The sequence below is a fragment of the Papio anubis genome, chromosome 6 (assembly GCF_008728515.1).
Source record: "Papio anubis isolate 15944 chromosome 6, Panubis1.0, whole genome shotgun sequence".
Classification (NCBI taxonomy): Eukaryota; Metazoa; Chordata; class Mammalia; order Primates; family Cercopithecidae; genus Papio; species Papio anubis.
In genome coordinates, this window is record NC_044981.1 from 110,550,383 (window position 1) to 110,566,123 (window position 15,741).

Here is a 15,741-nt window from a genome sequence, read left to right on the forward strand (position 1 = left end):
GAATTTCCAGTTCCAGACACTTCCACCTTTTTAAAATCAAATGGGTTATGAAAATACTTTTGTTGCAAAGAAAAATAAGAACAGAAAAAAAAAAATTAAAAGAAAAAAAAACACAAAATTCTCATGGTTGTATTCGAATGGGAAGAGCCAGCACTGGGCAGTGGCCAGGGCCGTCCCCAAGGGCCCCTGGGAGAGATGTACCTACCACCTTTCATCATTCCCACTTCGTAGCATTTGCGGAGCCGGCAGGCCTGGCAGCTCTTCCTCCTGTTCTTATCAATGGTGCACTGGTTGGTGGCTGGACACATATAGTCGTTATGTCCTGTTAAAAGCAAGAGGACAGAATTAATATTATTTCAGGAAACTTAGCCAGTCAGAATCCACAGGGAAACCTTTGGGAGGCTGTTTCCCTATCAATTCCTCAGCCTTACTATGGGGCTCCTCAGCCTGCCTGCCTTTTTCTGTCCTTCTTGAAGTGCAAACAAAACCTCTCATGGGCCAGGCACGCTGGCTCAAGCCTGTAATCCCAGCACTTTGGGAGGCCGAGGTGGGTGGATCACGAGGTTAGGAGTTCGAGACCAGCCTGACCAACATGGTGAAACTCCCGTCTCTACTAAAAATACGAAAATTATCCGGGTGTGGTGGTGCGCGCCTATAATCCCAGCTACTCAGGAAGCTGGGGCAGGAGAATCGCTTGAACTCAGGAGGCGGAGGTTGCAGTGAGCCAAGATTGCGCCACTACACTCCAGCCTAGGCAACAGAGTGAGACTCCTGTCTCAAAAAAAAAAAAAAAAAATCCTCTCGTGGACTTAATTTCTACAGCAGCCAATTACTTCAGGAGTGCTTTGGGCAAGTCACCTTTAGTTCACACAGTCTGTGTTTTGTAGCACCATATTTTATATGGTTATATTTTCTCAGCAGATAAGGTTTTTTGGATTTGGTTTGGTTTGGTTTGGTTTGGTTTGATCAAGGCTGCTTACCAAAATCGTTGTCAGGGTAGAGATATTAGAAATAGAATTTTCAGAGAGCGAGTTTCAAAGTAGCCCTTCTTAAAATATAATTTAATTAAGTCGGTAGTCACATGCAGCACAGAATACCTAAATTCAAGCCGGCTTGGTGGGCTGCGTGGTGACAAAGTTCAGTCCTTCGGTTCGTAAGTGAGTCCATCACTGACTGCCTGGAGAACTCTGAGCAAGCTACCTTACGTTTCTAAGTCTCTCTTTCCTCCTCACTAACCTAGAGACAATCATGGAATCCACCACATCCAAAGATTCTAAGAATTGAACGTGAGAATGCAGGTCAGGAGTTTACCATCATTCTCTGGATATGGAAAACACTCAAAAGATGTTCGTTGTTGTTACTGTTATTTTATGATTAACCTTCTTTGTTTTCTCTCTTGTTGATTGACTCTCTCTCCCTCAAATGCTCCTTACTCATTGGCTTTGATCACATGCAAGACTGTCCTGTAAAACAGTCACCCTTGCTCCACATGCTCTCTAACTTCCATCTTCTATTTTGTCCCTCGTTCCTAGCTGAACTCAGAAATGTCTGCACGTGAAATCTCCTTTTCTTCACCTCTCTTGCAGGGCTCAACCCACGCCAATCTGTTTTCCACCTTAGTTGCCCCAAAAAAGCAACTTCCCTAAGATTATCAATGAATCCTGTTGCCAAATTTTACAGATATTTTTCAGTCCACATCCTACATAACCTATCTGAAGCAGCCTACAATGTTAATACCTCCCCTTCCCCCTTGAAAGAGGCTTTTTCCCTAGGCTTCCATAATCCCAAACACCCCAGTTGCTTCTGCCTCTCAGGCTGCAGCCTCCAGGTCTTGTCTACAGATTCAATTTCCTCCATCCACCATTAAGCCAGAGCTGCTCAGGGCTCAGTCTTAGGTCTTCTTCTTCTCTTACTACTGCATATTCTCCCACAAGAGAATCTAGTGCATGTCCATGGCTTCCATCATCACCAAATGCAGATCACTCAGAATGTACGCTTCCAACCCAACCCTCTTCTCTGAGCTCCTGGTATATATATCCAGCTGCCCACAGGAAGTTTCTGCTCTAAGATTTAGAAGTCACCTCCATCCCTTTATCCCTCAAAAGAAATCTGATTTATAGGGAGCAGAATATTAAAATTCACAAACTAATAAATATTGGCATGTTTTTATAAAGTCCGTTTGCATAAGTGTAAATTCTTACATATCTTGGGGAAATGTCCTGAATTTAGACTAAGGAAGTTATGTCTACTATGGCAAAACATGTTTCTCATTCTCCCACCCCAAATTTGAATATATATTTCACACTCTAATTCAGATTCTCTGCTTAAGTCTCTATTTTTTCCATTTACTAAGGGCAAGATGCAACATGCAGTGAAATGTTTTAACTACAGAGCTCTTTGTTCTTTATTCAACTAAAGGGTCAGGCCCAATTAGAAGAGGGTGGAGTGAGGACTTGACCAGAAATGCTGCTCTCATAAAACTTGGCTTTCCATCTTTAAATATACATTATAAAAGTCACTGTATAAACGGGCTTCAGATCAAATTAACATTTGCACTCTTCTATTGCATAACAGAAACCAGCAAACTAGTCAGAGAGTTATAAACCGTAACTTCAGTAAAAGACCACACACTGACTCAGATATCCAGACATCGTTATTATTTTTAGAATTGTCCTTATTAATAGGGTCAAACTGAAGAAGTAATAGAACCAGAAACAAAACTTATCTGTGCAGATGCTAACTGCAAGCAAAAAGAGTATTCTTCTGATACCCTAAAGAAACTTTCAGTGGTTAGTCTCCTGTGGTATTTATGCAGTATATGCTGATATATTTCAGTTTTTTTAAAAAATGAGTATATGGCCAGGTGTGGCAGCTCACGCCTATAATTCCAGTACTTCAGGAAGCTGAGGTGGGAGGACAGCTTGAGACCATGAGTTTTAGACCAGCTTGGGCAACATAACAATATCTTGTCTCTACAAAAAAAAAAAAATTAAATTAAATGTTAGCCTGGCATGATGGCACATGCCTGTAGTCCTAGCTACTCGGGAGGCTGAGACAGGAGATCGCTTGAGCCCAGGAGGTCAAGGCTGCAGTGAGCTGTGATTGCACCACTACACTCCAGCACAGACAACAGAGCGAGACCCTATCTCTCAAAAAAAAAAAAAAAGAATAAAATAAAAAATAAATTAGTATACATTAAGTTTCAGAGGAAAATAGTCAATAACCATTCAAACCAAATATTACTTTGACTCACTGTCTCCCCAGAGTCAGTTCCTTTGTAAGCCAGAAGAAGATAGGAGAACTGAATTGGGTCAGAGGCCAGTTGGCTGAGTCTCATGTTTGGATTGGCCATTCACTGTAGATAGGTTTCTTTGTAGAACCAAGTGAAATTCCTGAACTAACATGTTTAATGCATAAAATATACTAGATTTTTACAATTGAATTCATCTCTTAACAAAAATGGAAATAGACATACAACAGAATCATGTTCATACTGCAAACCTTTTGTGACAAAGCTAGAATTGATAAACTGGCAAAAAGAAAATTTTAATAAATACATATTTGATATATGCAATTAAAACAAATTCTTCTTAAACAAACACCATTAACAACTATTTCTAAGTCTTCAGCTCATGTCAGAAGAAGAAAAACAACAAAGTAGTTTTTTTTCTTGTCTTTAACAAGTGTAACATGGTCAATATGTGTTATTAAAGCAATTGATTTAAGTTGCATTAAGAAGAAATTCTTTTTAAATTTTATTATCTGGTCTTCTCAAGATAATGCATGAGAAAATCTTACTGAAGTAGAGTTGATTTTCTCAAAAACAACTCACACCAATTGTCTTAGTGAAACATAGCAGTGTGTTTTTTTTTTTAACTGAAAACACAGGACTTGATGTACGTGACCAGATTGGCCCCAAAGTCCTTCTGTGCAGGCCCAGATGAACCAAGCCCAAAGGCCCAAAGCCATGATGTTCAGGTGAAGGTTTGGAAAAATAATCAGCACTATTTTCTTGCCCGCCAAAAGATAAAAATAAAAGGCCTCTGGAGGAATCTAAGGATTGACTGGTAGGAAGTGGAGGTGACAGGTGGTGAATGAGATGGAACCAGAAAGACAGGAACAAGGAGAGAAAATGCCTCTCAGTAGGAATCACCAGGCCCACCCCAGCCCTCTGCAGCAACAGAAGGACCCACATTCAGCTTTTCCCCAAGCTTCCCTTTTTCTTTTTCTTTTTCCTTCTCTTCTTATTTTCCCTCCTTTGGTAGCAGCTGGTTTAGCTTTGTTGTCATTACACAGAAAGTCTATATTTGTTAGTTATGAAAATAAATAATGGCCCATACATATGCAGAGATTCAAAAGGAATATGAAGACAGGCCAAGCAGTTGCCTGAGAGAAAGCCAATATAATATTGCAGGTCTCTCTTTTTTCACCACTGTTCCCTCAGTATTTTCTGGCGGTCACTTCAGACCAAATCTCTTTCCTGAGCTTCTGAATGTCCACCTGCCCCCGTCCATCAAGACTTGACTCTCTCACACTCGTCAAGATGGATGTGCCCCAGACAGAACGGATGACTCTCTTCTTTCCTCGCCAGTGTGTTCCTACTCACTTCCCAGCTGAACCAAGAAATGTCTGCACGTGAAGCCTGAAACATGGGCATTATTCTAGATTCGACCTTCTTCCTCACTTGACCCTCCCTCCCCACCTCCCACCACAGGCACACAGATCAAAACAAATATTTTCTGGTGATTTTTCAAAGCAAAACCAATTTTGCCTCGGGCACCACCATAGTCCCTACCTTCTCCAGCCCAGATGGTTACCACAGCCCACTGTGGGACCCTCTGCCTCCAGCCTTCCCCCACCAATCCTTCCCCACAGTGTGGCCACAGCGATTTTCCTAAAATCATATGCCATCTGGCCACTATCCTGCCTCAATGTCCTGAGGCTCCTCCAAGCTCTAAAAATGAAATCTAAATGCAATGCCTTCACACAGTTTGCAAAGCTCTTAATGTTTTTCCTTGCCTTCTCTCCCCCACTCTAACTCCCATCCAAGTTCCAGCCATGTCTTTCTGTTGACACATGCCATGCTTCTCACCCCCAGGACTTTGCACATGCTCTTCTTCCTCGTGGAAACACACTTTTTCTCCTCTTAGGCCAGCTGACTCCTACTCATCTTCTAAATGTGCCGGTCAAGATATCAATTCCTCTGTGCAATCTTATCTGCCCTTCCAGCCATGCTTAGTTTGAGTCTTATCATAGGACTTACTATGTTGGGTTTTAACTGCTTGTCTCAATGCCCAGGTCAGTCTAGGCATGGCAAGGGACGGACCATATCTGTCTCGTTTATTGCTATTGATCCTGAGCCCAGTGCATTCTCACACACATAGCGGAGCTCAACAAGTATCCAATATCTGAACAAAACTGAGATGCTAAAGCTCCCCTTACCCCCAACTTCATCTGTGGAGCACGGGCCTCCTGAGAGGAATGATTGGGGTTCTGTAAAGGAAGTAATGAGTGGGAAAGTGAGGACCCTGAACAATATGATGGCCATTCTACCTCAGGACCCCAAAACTCAAATCCACAAGAACAAGGCTTGGTTCTAAGCAGGGGCAGTCTGCTCTTCAGCACTGGGGGGCGGAGGGGGGGCGGCAGACATGAACATAAAACAGATATTCATAGATGAAGAGGGCCAGGAAGGGATCCATGAAGCCATGCATTGCCCATGAATTATCCTACTCTTTCCATTTTGAGGCCTTGCCGCTTTCCTAATATGAGTGTATTTCATGATTGCCCCAAAGAAAAATCAATATATTCTAACTATTCCAAAGCTTGTTCTATATAGAAATGTTTTTCTGAATTAAAATGCTATTTCCCCCACTATAATATGTTGGTTATGTAGATATTTTAATATGGTTCATTTTACTAATAATGATTTGTTTTCATAGTGTGTTTTAACTTTTTAAAATTTCTATTCCAAGATTTTACTAAACTCTACAAGATTAGCAGTTCCCTTGAATCATCTCCCCATTCACCATCATCACCAGCAAACGCTTTAGCTTTAAATAAAGTAGGTCTACGGTATTATTTTCCTAGAAATAAAAATCCTTATAAATGAATTGTTAACAAGACTGAAGAAAAAGCATATCTTGATCAAAGGGTTTCTTACATATAAACTACATAAACTGTCCTGTAACTGACTCATTTTATGAGAAGCTGAAGTTCAGAGTACTCCTCTCCTGGCTTCACAATTCAATAAGATACTAAAAATATTTGCTTCCATCATAGCCTACAAATTTGAAGATCCATTGTCCCAATAAGGCAATTCTATGCCATAAGTATGTGGTGTAGTTATTTTTCCTTTATCATAACTTCCTAACTTTATGGAGCCAGAAATCATACTTGAATGGTCCTTTCCCACTATTTCCATCTTGAATTGATGCATTTCAAAGCGCTCCACAAACTTACAACACATCTAGGGATTTAATTTGTGACTAGAAAACTTCAAAACACAACACATCTATTCTTGCTTTATAATTTTTTAAATAAGTGCATTCCCTAAAGAGATACACAGTACTCTGAAAAAAAAAATTAAAGTCAAGGAGACTTTCATAAGGTTAGATTAAAAGTCAAGTTATGTAAACTGGGAAAACGTGTTGTCTCATTAAGGAATAAACACTTAGCATTTCTTATCAACATATAATAGCATTTAGCTAACTGTTCATATTTTAAGGCTCAGAAATGAAAATGAATTCTAAAAGAAAAATGAACTCTCCAATGTTTAAGCACTCACACATCAAATAAGAGCCAATTTTAGCTAATCCTGTCAACAAGCCTCATTGGAGGAGTCTAACAAAATAATATTTTATTTTCAAAGTCCTATTTTTTTATACCCGATTGCCCCATAAATTTAACTAACATATGTAAAGCTTGGCTACCTTTACAGTCTCCTTATTAAAGGCACTCATCAAATATTTACATAAAATTAACGATGATTTATCACATTTTGAAGCATCCAGGAAGTATAAATAGTTTAAGCTGACAAATAAGATGTCAAAATCTGAATTCCCTTCTACTTCTAAGCATCAATATGTTTTCACAGAGTGTTAAATACAGCTTTAAATCTGATGTGAAATCACAAGTTTCTATACATATTTGGCCAAAGGAAAACCTATGCTATTTTAGTTTTATCAGTGAAAGCCTATATTATCCTTTCAGTGTTGAGGTACAGAGAACATAGTTTTGAGCTGTAACATTTGGGAAAATAGTAAGAATCTGCACATGAATTTTCAAAGCACTGTTATATAAACCAGCAACTGCCCAGGCCTGAGTAGGCACTTGTAAGAGCTGTTCCTGCTCTGGCTTGTTCGTTTCACACTTGTGCTCACTTCCTATCCGGGGGTAATTCCATAGGCTTGTCTGGCCAAACATTCTCTCTACCAAGGAAACCGAGTCTTCTAGGTACTGAACATCACATGCCAGGAAGTGTGTTATGCATTGATTGTTTCATTTAACCCCCTAGCAACTTTATGAGGGAGGAATTATATTAATCCTATTATATAGATGCAAAATTATAATCAAAGTTTAAAAGCCTGATCCAAGCCAGACAGCAAGCAGGTGGCAAGTGGGTTTTGAACCAAGGTCGCCTTTCATTCCAGAAGCTGAACTCTTACGCATTCTAACAACCTTCATATATGGAAAACCCAGCTTCTCCAAAGGGCAAGCTCTTCACTCAAGAATAGTATCTGCTTTCCAGATTGCAATCATGCAAGGAATCTCTGCAACTGTCTGACCACCAAGCGTTCTGCTTCCTAGGAAGCTCATGTCTAAGAAAGAAAAAGTGAGGAATTGACACAGCCAACCCAATGTTACTGTCTTCTGTTTAACATATCTACGAGACAAATACTTACTAAGACCACGCTAATATTAAATCATTTGGGCAATACGCTTTGATTTAATATGACAAGGATGAAATGCACAGTCCAACTCCCCAGCCACGATGATACAGAGAAACGGAAGTCTTGTCCTGCTTACACTCTGAGAAAGATATTGACTTCCTGCAGTACCTAGTATCTGTATCTACCCCAACCCTTGACTCTTGAGTGATACTTTGCCTTGGTAGGGCCACCCACATTATCTACTGCAACCAAAGCAAAGAGGGGTTATGGGAATCGCAGCATAGAATTAGAAAACAGGTTCAAACGATGATATCGTTGGAACTCACTAGCAAAAAGGAAAGGAAGACTGGCAAGGAATTTGTTATAGAAAGAATTCAAAATGTTTTTACATGAAAGTGGGAATGTCTGATTGTCATAAAACATGAAGGAGTAAAACTATTCACAGTTATGCCAAGGAAAAAAAAATCATACCAAAACACCTACTAATCATCTTTGAGTAGTAAAATAGAAGAGGCAGAGAGAAGATGTGAAGAAGTTTTCAACAGCTTTGCCAAATAGTTACGGCTAAAGGGAGGAGGAGGAGAAAGTCAAATATCCTAATAGTTTGTGCCAGGATGTTTTGAAAATTGTTCATACCATTAATCAAAAAAAAGATCTGAATTGGGACAGAGGTGGCAATAAGTCGTATGGAACAATTTAAAACCTATTGATACGAGATTTCCATCATAAACTCAAAGCAACCACCCAGCAGGCTACTGCAAATACAGTTCTGAAGCTTGGAAGTTGTGTCAAAATGAAGTGGGAGACCATGTTCCACTTGCAACAAGTGGAAGCGATACCACCTCCAACAATTCCACTTTGGGGTGTAGATCCAAAATAATTGAAAACAGAAATTCAAATAGATATTTTTACACCCATGTTCACAGCAACATTACCCAGTATACCCACAAGGTGGAAATCATCCAAATGTCCATCGACAGACAAATGGATAAACAAAGTGTGGTCTATCCATACAGTGGATGATTATTCAGCCTTCAAAAGGAAGGAAACTCTGACACACGCTACAACATGAATGAATCATGAAGACATTATGCTAAGTGAAATAAGCCAGACACAAAAGGACAAATATCACCTAGGCGCACTTATATGACATACCTAGAATAGTTAAACTCACAGAGACAGAAAGTAGAAGAAGGGTTACCAGGAGGTGTGGGGAAGGGGAACTTGGAGTCATTGTTTAATGAGCACAGAGCTGGCTGGGCACAGTGGCTCACGCCTGTAATCTCAGCACTTTGGGAGGTGTAGGCAGGTGGATCACCTGAGGTCAGGAGTTAGAGATCAGCCTGCCGAACACAGCAAAACCCCATCTCTACTAAAAATACAAAAACTTGGCTGGGTGTGGTGGCGGGCACCTGTAATCTCAGCTACTTGGGAGGCTGAGGCAGGAGAATCTCTTGAACACAGGAAGATGAGGTTGCAGTGAGCCGAGATTGCACCACTGCACTCCAGGCTGGGAGACAAGAGTGAAACTCCGTCTCAAAAAATAAAATAAAATAAAAAATAAGTACAGAGCTTCAGTTTGGAAGGATGAAAAGTTCTGGTTGCACAAAAATGTGAATGTACTTAATGCCACTGAACCATACACTTAAAAATGATTAAAATAGTAAATTTCATATTACGTATATCTTATCACAATTTTATTTTTATTTTCAATATATATATTTTTAAATTTCAATAGCTTTTGGGGTACAAGTGGTTTCTGGTTACATGGATGAATTTTATAGTTTACCACAATTTTTTAAAATGGAGTTGAAGGCTGGGTGCGGAGGCCTATTATCCCAGCACTTTGGGAGGTTGAAGCGAGGGGATCACTTGAGTACAGCAGTTTGAGAGCAGACAGGGCAACATAGTAAGACCCCAGCTCTACAAAAGTTTTTTAATTAGCCAGGCGTGGTAGTGTGAGCCTGTCATCCCAGTTACTCGGGAGGCTGAGGTGGGAGGATCACTTGAGCCTCGGAAGTTGAGGTTGCCCTGAGCTGTGGTTGTGCCACTGCACTTCAGCCTGGGGGACAGAGTGAGACCCTGTCGAGGAGGAGGAGGAGGAGGAGGAGGAAGAAGAAGAAGAAGAAGGAGGAGGAGGAGGAGGAGAAGGAGGAGGAGGAGGGAGGGGGAGGGGGAGGGGGAGGTGTAGGAAGCGTCTACATGGGGTGGGTCAAGAACAGGAAGAAAGTTGGCCTGTTCAGATTCCCTTCTGTGCAACACGCACTGGGCCAAGGACTGGGTAGTAGCAGACACCATGTGCTTCCCATGAACTGGGCGCTGGGCTAGGTGAACTCAGCATTTTGCCTCATCTAATCATCACAAGCAATGTGTTAGATTACCCTAGTTCCCATGTCACAGAAGCAGAAACTGAGACTCCAAGAGGTTGACTCACTTGTTCAAGTTCTCTTGGCTAGCAGGTGGCAAAGCCATGATTAAATCCAGGTCTGCCTCATTGACATCTTTCAGGAGTACCATGGTAGGGTTGGTGAGATAAAAAGAACTTGATGATGACTGAACAAGAACACCTAAATATTGTTATATTTTAAACTATAATAAAACTATTATTCCCTGATGGAATTACTATATGGTATCATTGGGAGAGCATTTCAGAAGCAGTAATAAAACTATTTCCAGAACCCATGATTCCTAACACTTCCACAGCTATATCTCCCAAAATATGGAAGAGTAACCACATAAAAAGTATTCATCCGTAAATTATGACATATGCAAATCTTTCTGGAAAACCTTTCCAATACTCCAGAATAAAATAAAGAAAAAAAAGAAAAAGTAGAAAGCAAAGTATTAAGGAAATAAATAAGAAATTTATATTCTGTGACAGAACAACTGCAGTATTATGTTTGGAAATAAATTTTGACTCACATATTAAAGCGAATATCTCCAATTTACAGCCGAAGCAATGAGCCAAAGAAAATGAAATAGGATTTGGCTGTCTCAGTGAACACATTCCTAAAAATCCAGTGAGGACATTCAATGTGCCATGATTTGAACTATTTCACAACCACATCTGTACACAATGGCATGCAAATAAAAACGGCATGCCTTAATAATGCATCCCAAATTATATTTTTACAGCTAGTTAATTCTAGTTAATCTTGTCAGTGACAACCACCACCTTCCAGAGACATCTTACTTTTATTATTTAAGAGGAACAAAAATATATTATTTGCATCTAAGTAAATTTTCAAAGAAAAAAATATTTTTAAAAAGAAAATTCTAGAAAGAAAATTGTCCTGGAAAGTTTCTTTTTCTAAGTAATACAAAGTGAAGAGGAAAGCCTCTATCTATTTGCCCTCACTAGACCCCAGTCTGTTGAAATTTTGGCCAGGGCAGTGACATGATCCCTTTTTCTGTCCAGCCTCTAACTTACCATCTGCAAAACCACAATTGTTTTAAGCACCTGGCAAAGGATCAAACCAACAGCTGCAATAAAGGAAAACATAATGAAATCAGTGACCACCATCTCATTGTAATACCTCAGGGACAGTGAACCGCCTTCAGTAATGCTTCTCAGGGCTCAACAAATCAGCAAGTGCTATTCTACAGCCCAGGAAAGGACTTTCTGAAATTGTTCCCTCTGGGACAATAGATAACCATCAAAGAGGAGAGAATTGTGACGATTGGTGTGATTACTTCAATGCCATGCAGCATTCGGCTCACCTGTAGACCCCTCTCATTCATTCTGTTCAATTATTTCCAGAGAATTATCCAAGCTTTCCTCCCACTTGCACTTATTTGAAATCTAAACTCTGGTGTCCGAAGTAGTAGAAACAATTTCAAAACTGTTCTTGTCCTAAGCTGAAGAAGCAAGGAAGAGGAAAATGGTCTCGCAATCAGAGCAAGAGGGTAAAACTCAGAAACGCTGAACAGGATTGTGCTTACTGCCCTGGCTTCCCAGACTCGTAAAAAAGTCCATTCTCCATCTTCCAATTCTGGGCCATTTTGGTGCTTTGGGAGAAAATAGAAAAGATAGTTCACTAAGCTCTGGTGGGGGGTGGAATATACATGTCTCTCAAGCTGTCACACCTGAACGTTCCCTTGTACACTTTTGACCCTCTAAGTGCTTAATAAGGGGTTTCACTCATCTTCAGGAGCCCCCCCAAATTAACTTCCTAGGAGAAGTTCCTCCCAAGTATCCTGGTAAGAGTAATGAAAATAAATTGTTCTATTGAAAAGACACCTGCACCCATATGGTCATCAGAGCACTACTCAAAATAACAAAGTCATGGAATCAACCCGATTGCCCATCAGTTATCCCAGATAAAGAATATATGGGCCGGGCATGGCGGCTCACGCCTGTAATCCCAGCACTTTGGGAGGCCGAGGTGGGTGGATCACGAGGTCAGGAGCTCGAGACCATCCTGGCTAACACGGTGAAACCCCGTCTCTACTAAAAGTACAAAAAATTAGCCAGGCATGGTGGCGGGTGCCTGTAGTCCCAGCTACTTGGGAGGCTGAGGCAGGAGAATGGCGGGAACGTGGGAGGCAGAGCCTGTAGTGAGCCGAGATCGCGCCACCGCACTCCAGCCTGGGCGACAGAGCGAGAATCCATCTCAAAAAAAAAAAAAAAAGAATATATGGTACATCTACACCATGGAATACTACACAGCCATAAAAAAAAAAGAATGCAATCATGTCATTTGCAGCAACGAGGATGCAGTTGGAGATCTATCTAAGCAAACTAGCATAGAAACAGAAAACCAAATACCACGTGTTCTCACTTATAAGTGGGAGCTAAACATTTAGTACACATGGACATAAAGACAGAAACAATAGACACTGGTGAGGATTAGAGGCAGGAAGGAGGAAGGGGCAAGGACTGCAAAACTATTATTGGGGGCCAGGCACGGTGGCTCACACCTGTAATCCCACCAATTTGGGAGGCGGAGGTGAGCAGATCATCTGAGGTCAGGAGTTCGAGACCAGCTTGGCCAATATGGTGAAACTCCGTCTCTACTAAAACTATAAAAATTAGAGAGGAATGGTGGTATGCGCCTGTAGTCCCAGCTACTTGGGAGGCTGAGGTAGGAGAATCGCTGGAATCCGGGAGGCGGAGGTTGCATTGAGCCGAGATCACACCACTGCACTCCAGCCTGGGTGACACAGCGAGACTCCAACTCAAAAAAAAAAACAAAAAACAAAAAAACTATCTATTAGGTACTATGCTCATTACCTGGGTAACAGATTCATCCACATTCCAAACCTCAGCATCACTCAATATACCTTTGTAACATACCTGCATATGTACCACTGATTTTTAAAATAAAAGTTGAAAAATAAATTTTAAAAAATGCAAAAATAAAAAAGGAGTAATGAATGAACATTTGGGTGCTTCTGAATCAATGTCAAAGGGTTCCTCTAGCACACGATTAACACACAAGTTCAATCATCCCTGTTTTTAAAATTGGTTTAAGTCCACTTCAGAAATAAGAAAACAAACTAAAAGATAGCCTGTCAGACCTAGAAATAACTACTAGTCATAGGTCCTTGAGGAATCGCCACACTGTCTTCCACAGTGGTTGAACTAATTTACACTCCCACCAACAGTGTAAAAGCGCTCCTATTTCTCCACATCCTCTCCAGCATCTGTTGTTTCCTGACTTTTTAATGATCGCCATTCTAACTGGTGTGAGATAGTATGTCATTGTGATTTTGATTTGCATTTCTCTTGACCAGTGATGATGAGCTTTTTTACATATGTTTGTTGGCAGCATATTTAGGTTGTTGGCAGCATAAATGTCTTCTTTTGAGAACTGTCTGTTCATATCCTTCACCCACTTTTTGATGGGGTTCTTTGTTTTTTTTTTCTTTTTTTTCATGTAAATTTGTTTAAGTTCCTTCTACATTCTGGATATTAGCCCTTTGTTAGATGGATAGATTGCAAAAATTTTCTCCCATTCTATAGGTTGCCTGTTCACTCTGATGACAGTTTCTTTTGCTGTGCAGAAGTTCTTTAGTTTAATTCGATCCCATTTGTCAATTATAGCTTTTGTTGTCATTGCTTTTGGTGTTTTAGTCATGAAGTCTTTGCCCATGCCTATGTTTTGAATTGTATTGCCTAGGTTTTCTTCTAGGGTTTTTATGGTTTTAGGTCTTACGTTTAAGTCTTTAATCCATCTTGAGTTAATTTTGTTACAAGGTGCAAGGAAGGGGTCCAGTTTCAGTTTTCTGCATATGGCTAGTCGGTTTTCCCAACACCCTTTATTAAATAGGGAATCCTTTCCCATTGCTTGTTTTGTCATGTTTGTCAAAGATCAGAGTGTTGTAGATGTTTGGCGTTATTTCTGAGGCCTCTGTTCTGTTCCAATGGTCTATATATCTGTTTTAGTACCAGTACCATGCTTTTTGGTTACTGTAGCCTTGTAGTATTTGACCCAGCAATCCCATTACTGGGTATATACCCAAAGGATTATAAATCATTCTACTCTAAAGACACATGCATATGTATGTTTATTGCAGCACTACTCACAATAGCAAGGACTTGGAACCAACCCAAATGCCCATCAAAGATAGACTGGATAAAGAAAATATGGCTCATATACACGATGGAATACTATGCAACCATAAAAAAGGATGTAATCATGTTCTTTATAGGGACATGGATGAAGCTGGAAACCATCATTCTCAGCAAACTAACACAGGAACAGAAAACCAAACACTGCATGTTCTCACACATAAGTAGGAGCTGAACAATGAGAACACATGGACACAGGGAGGGGAACATCACACACTGGGGCCTGTCAGGGGGTGGGGGACTGGGGAGGGATAGCGTTAGCAGAAATACCTAATTTAGATGACAGGTTGATGGGTGCAGCAAACCACCATGGCACGTGTATACCTATGTAACAAACCTGCACGTTCTGCACATGTATCCCAGAACTTAAAGTATAAAAAAAAAAAAGAAATAACTACTAGTCTACTTTCTTAGCTTAAGTAACAATTTCTCCTAACAAACCAAAATAAATGAATGAATAAAACCTTTACAGGTTTGTTTGATGAACAAATACAATCTATGCATAAGAAGAAATGCTCTATATATACTTGCATGGTAAATTTAACCCAAACTAGCATGGAAAATCTGGCGCACTTTATAGTTCTTCTGGTTGGGCACAGCTTCTTCGTTATTTGCTGTTTTGGCCTTGCACTCAGACAAAGAACTAAGTAAATATTAGATGTTCAGTAAACAAAAACAAGAGTAGTTTTAAGGTCTATACCACCTGGGCACCCAGACAGCTCGAGTCGCAGTGGTCATACTGCACTGGCAGGAGAGTTATCTCAGATGGGACGCATCCCACATCAGAAAGCAGAGTTCTCATTTCTCAAGGGTGTTTGGCTTCTCAAGCTGCATTCCATCCACATCCCACTCTAGCTGATGAGAAAAGAGAGCCCAGTAAATCTAGCATCTCCGTTTTCTCCCCTCTCCAGAGCTAGCCTCAGGAAAGAAAACGATCCAGCTGTGCGTCCTAAACATGCTACTTAAGGCCTGCAGGGCACACCCAGGTCCTCACTGGTGAAAGGGAAGAGATATATCTGTTGTTCATTAGTGACCATTCAGTTCTAAACTTCAATTATTCTCTTTTCTCACTCTCCTGAGGTCTATGTCTCCTTGTTGTCTGGCTTCTTGATGTTCCAGATTGGTGATCTTTTTACTGCTTTCAAAGAGTTTACCTAAATGTTGTGGCGGCTGCACCAAGTTGCAGGAATATGGGCCTGTTTAGGGAATGTTAGTTGTTGGATTCCCAAGCTCCACGGGATTCCTGATATGCCCATTGATGACTGCTATACAACC

The 15,741-nt window shown here is 40.6% G+C and overlaps 1 protein-coding gene across 13 annotated transcripts in view; it reads right to left on the bottom strand.

Annotated features, from left to right (window-relative positions):
• ESR1 (estrogen receptor 1) overlaps positions 1–15,741 on the bottom strand; it is a 447,068-nt gene that overhangs the window by 225,670 nt on the left and 205,657 nt on the right. For 11 of the 13 annotated variants that reach the window (XM_009205860.4, XM_017957428.3, XM_017957417.3 and 8 more), the window contains 1 exon segment: positions 206–322. In XM_009205860.4, coding sequence (XP_009204124.1) covers positions 206–322 — 117 coding nt within the window. 13 annotated transcript variants of the gene reach the window in all.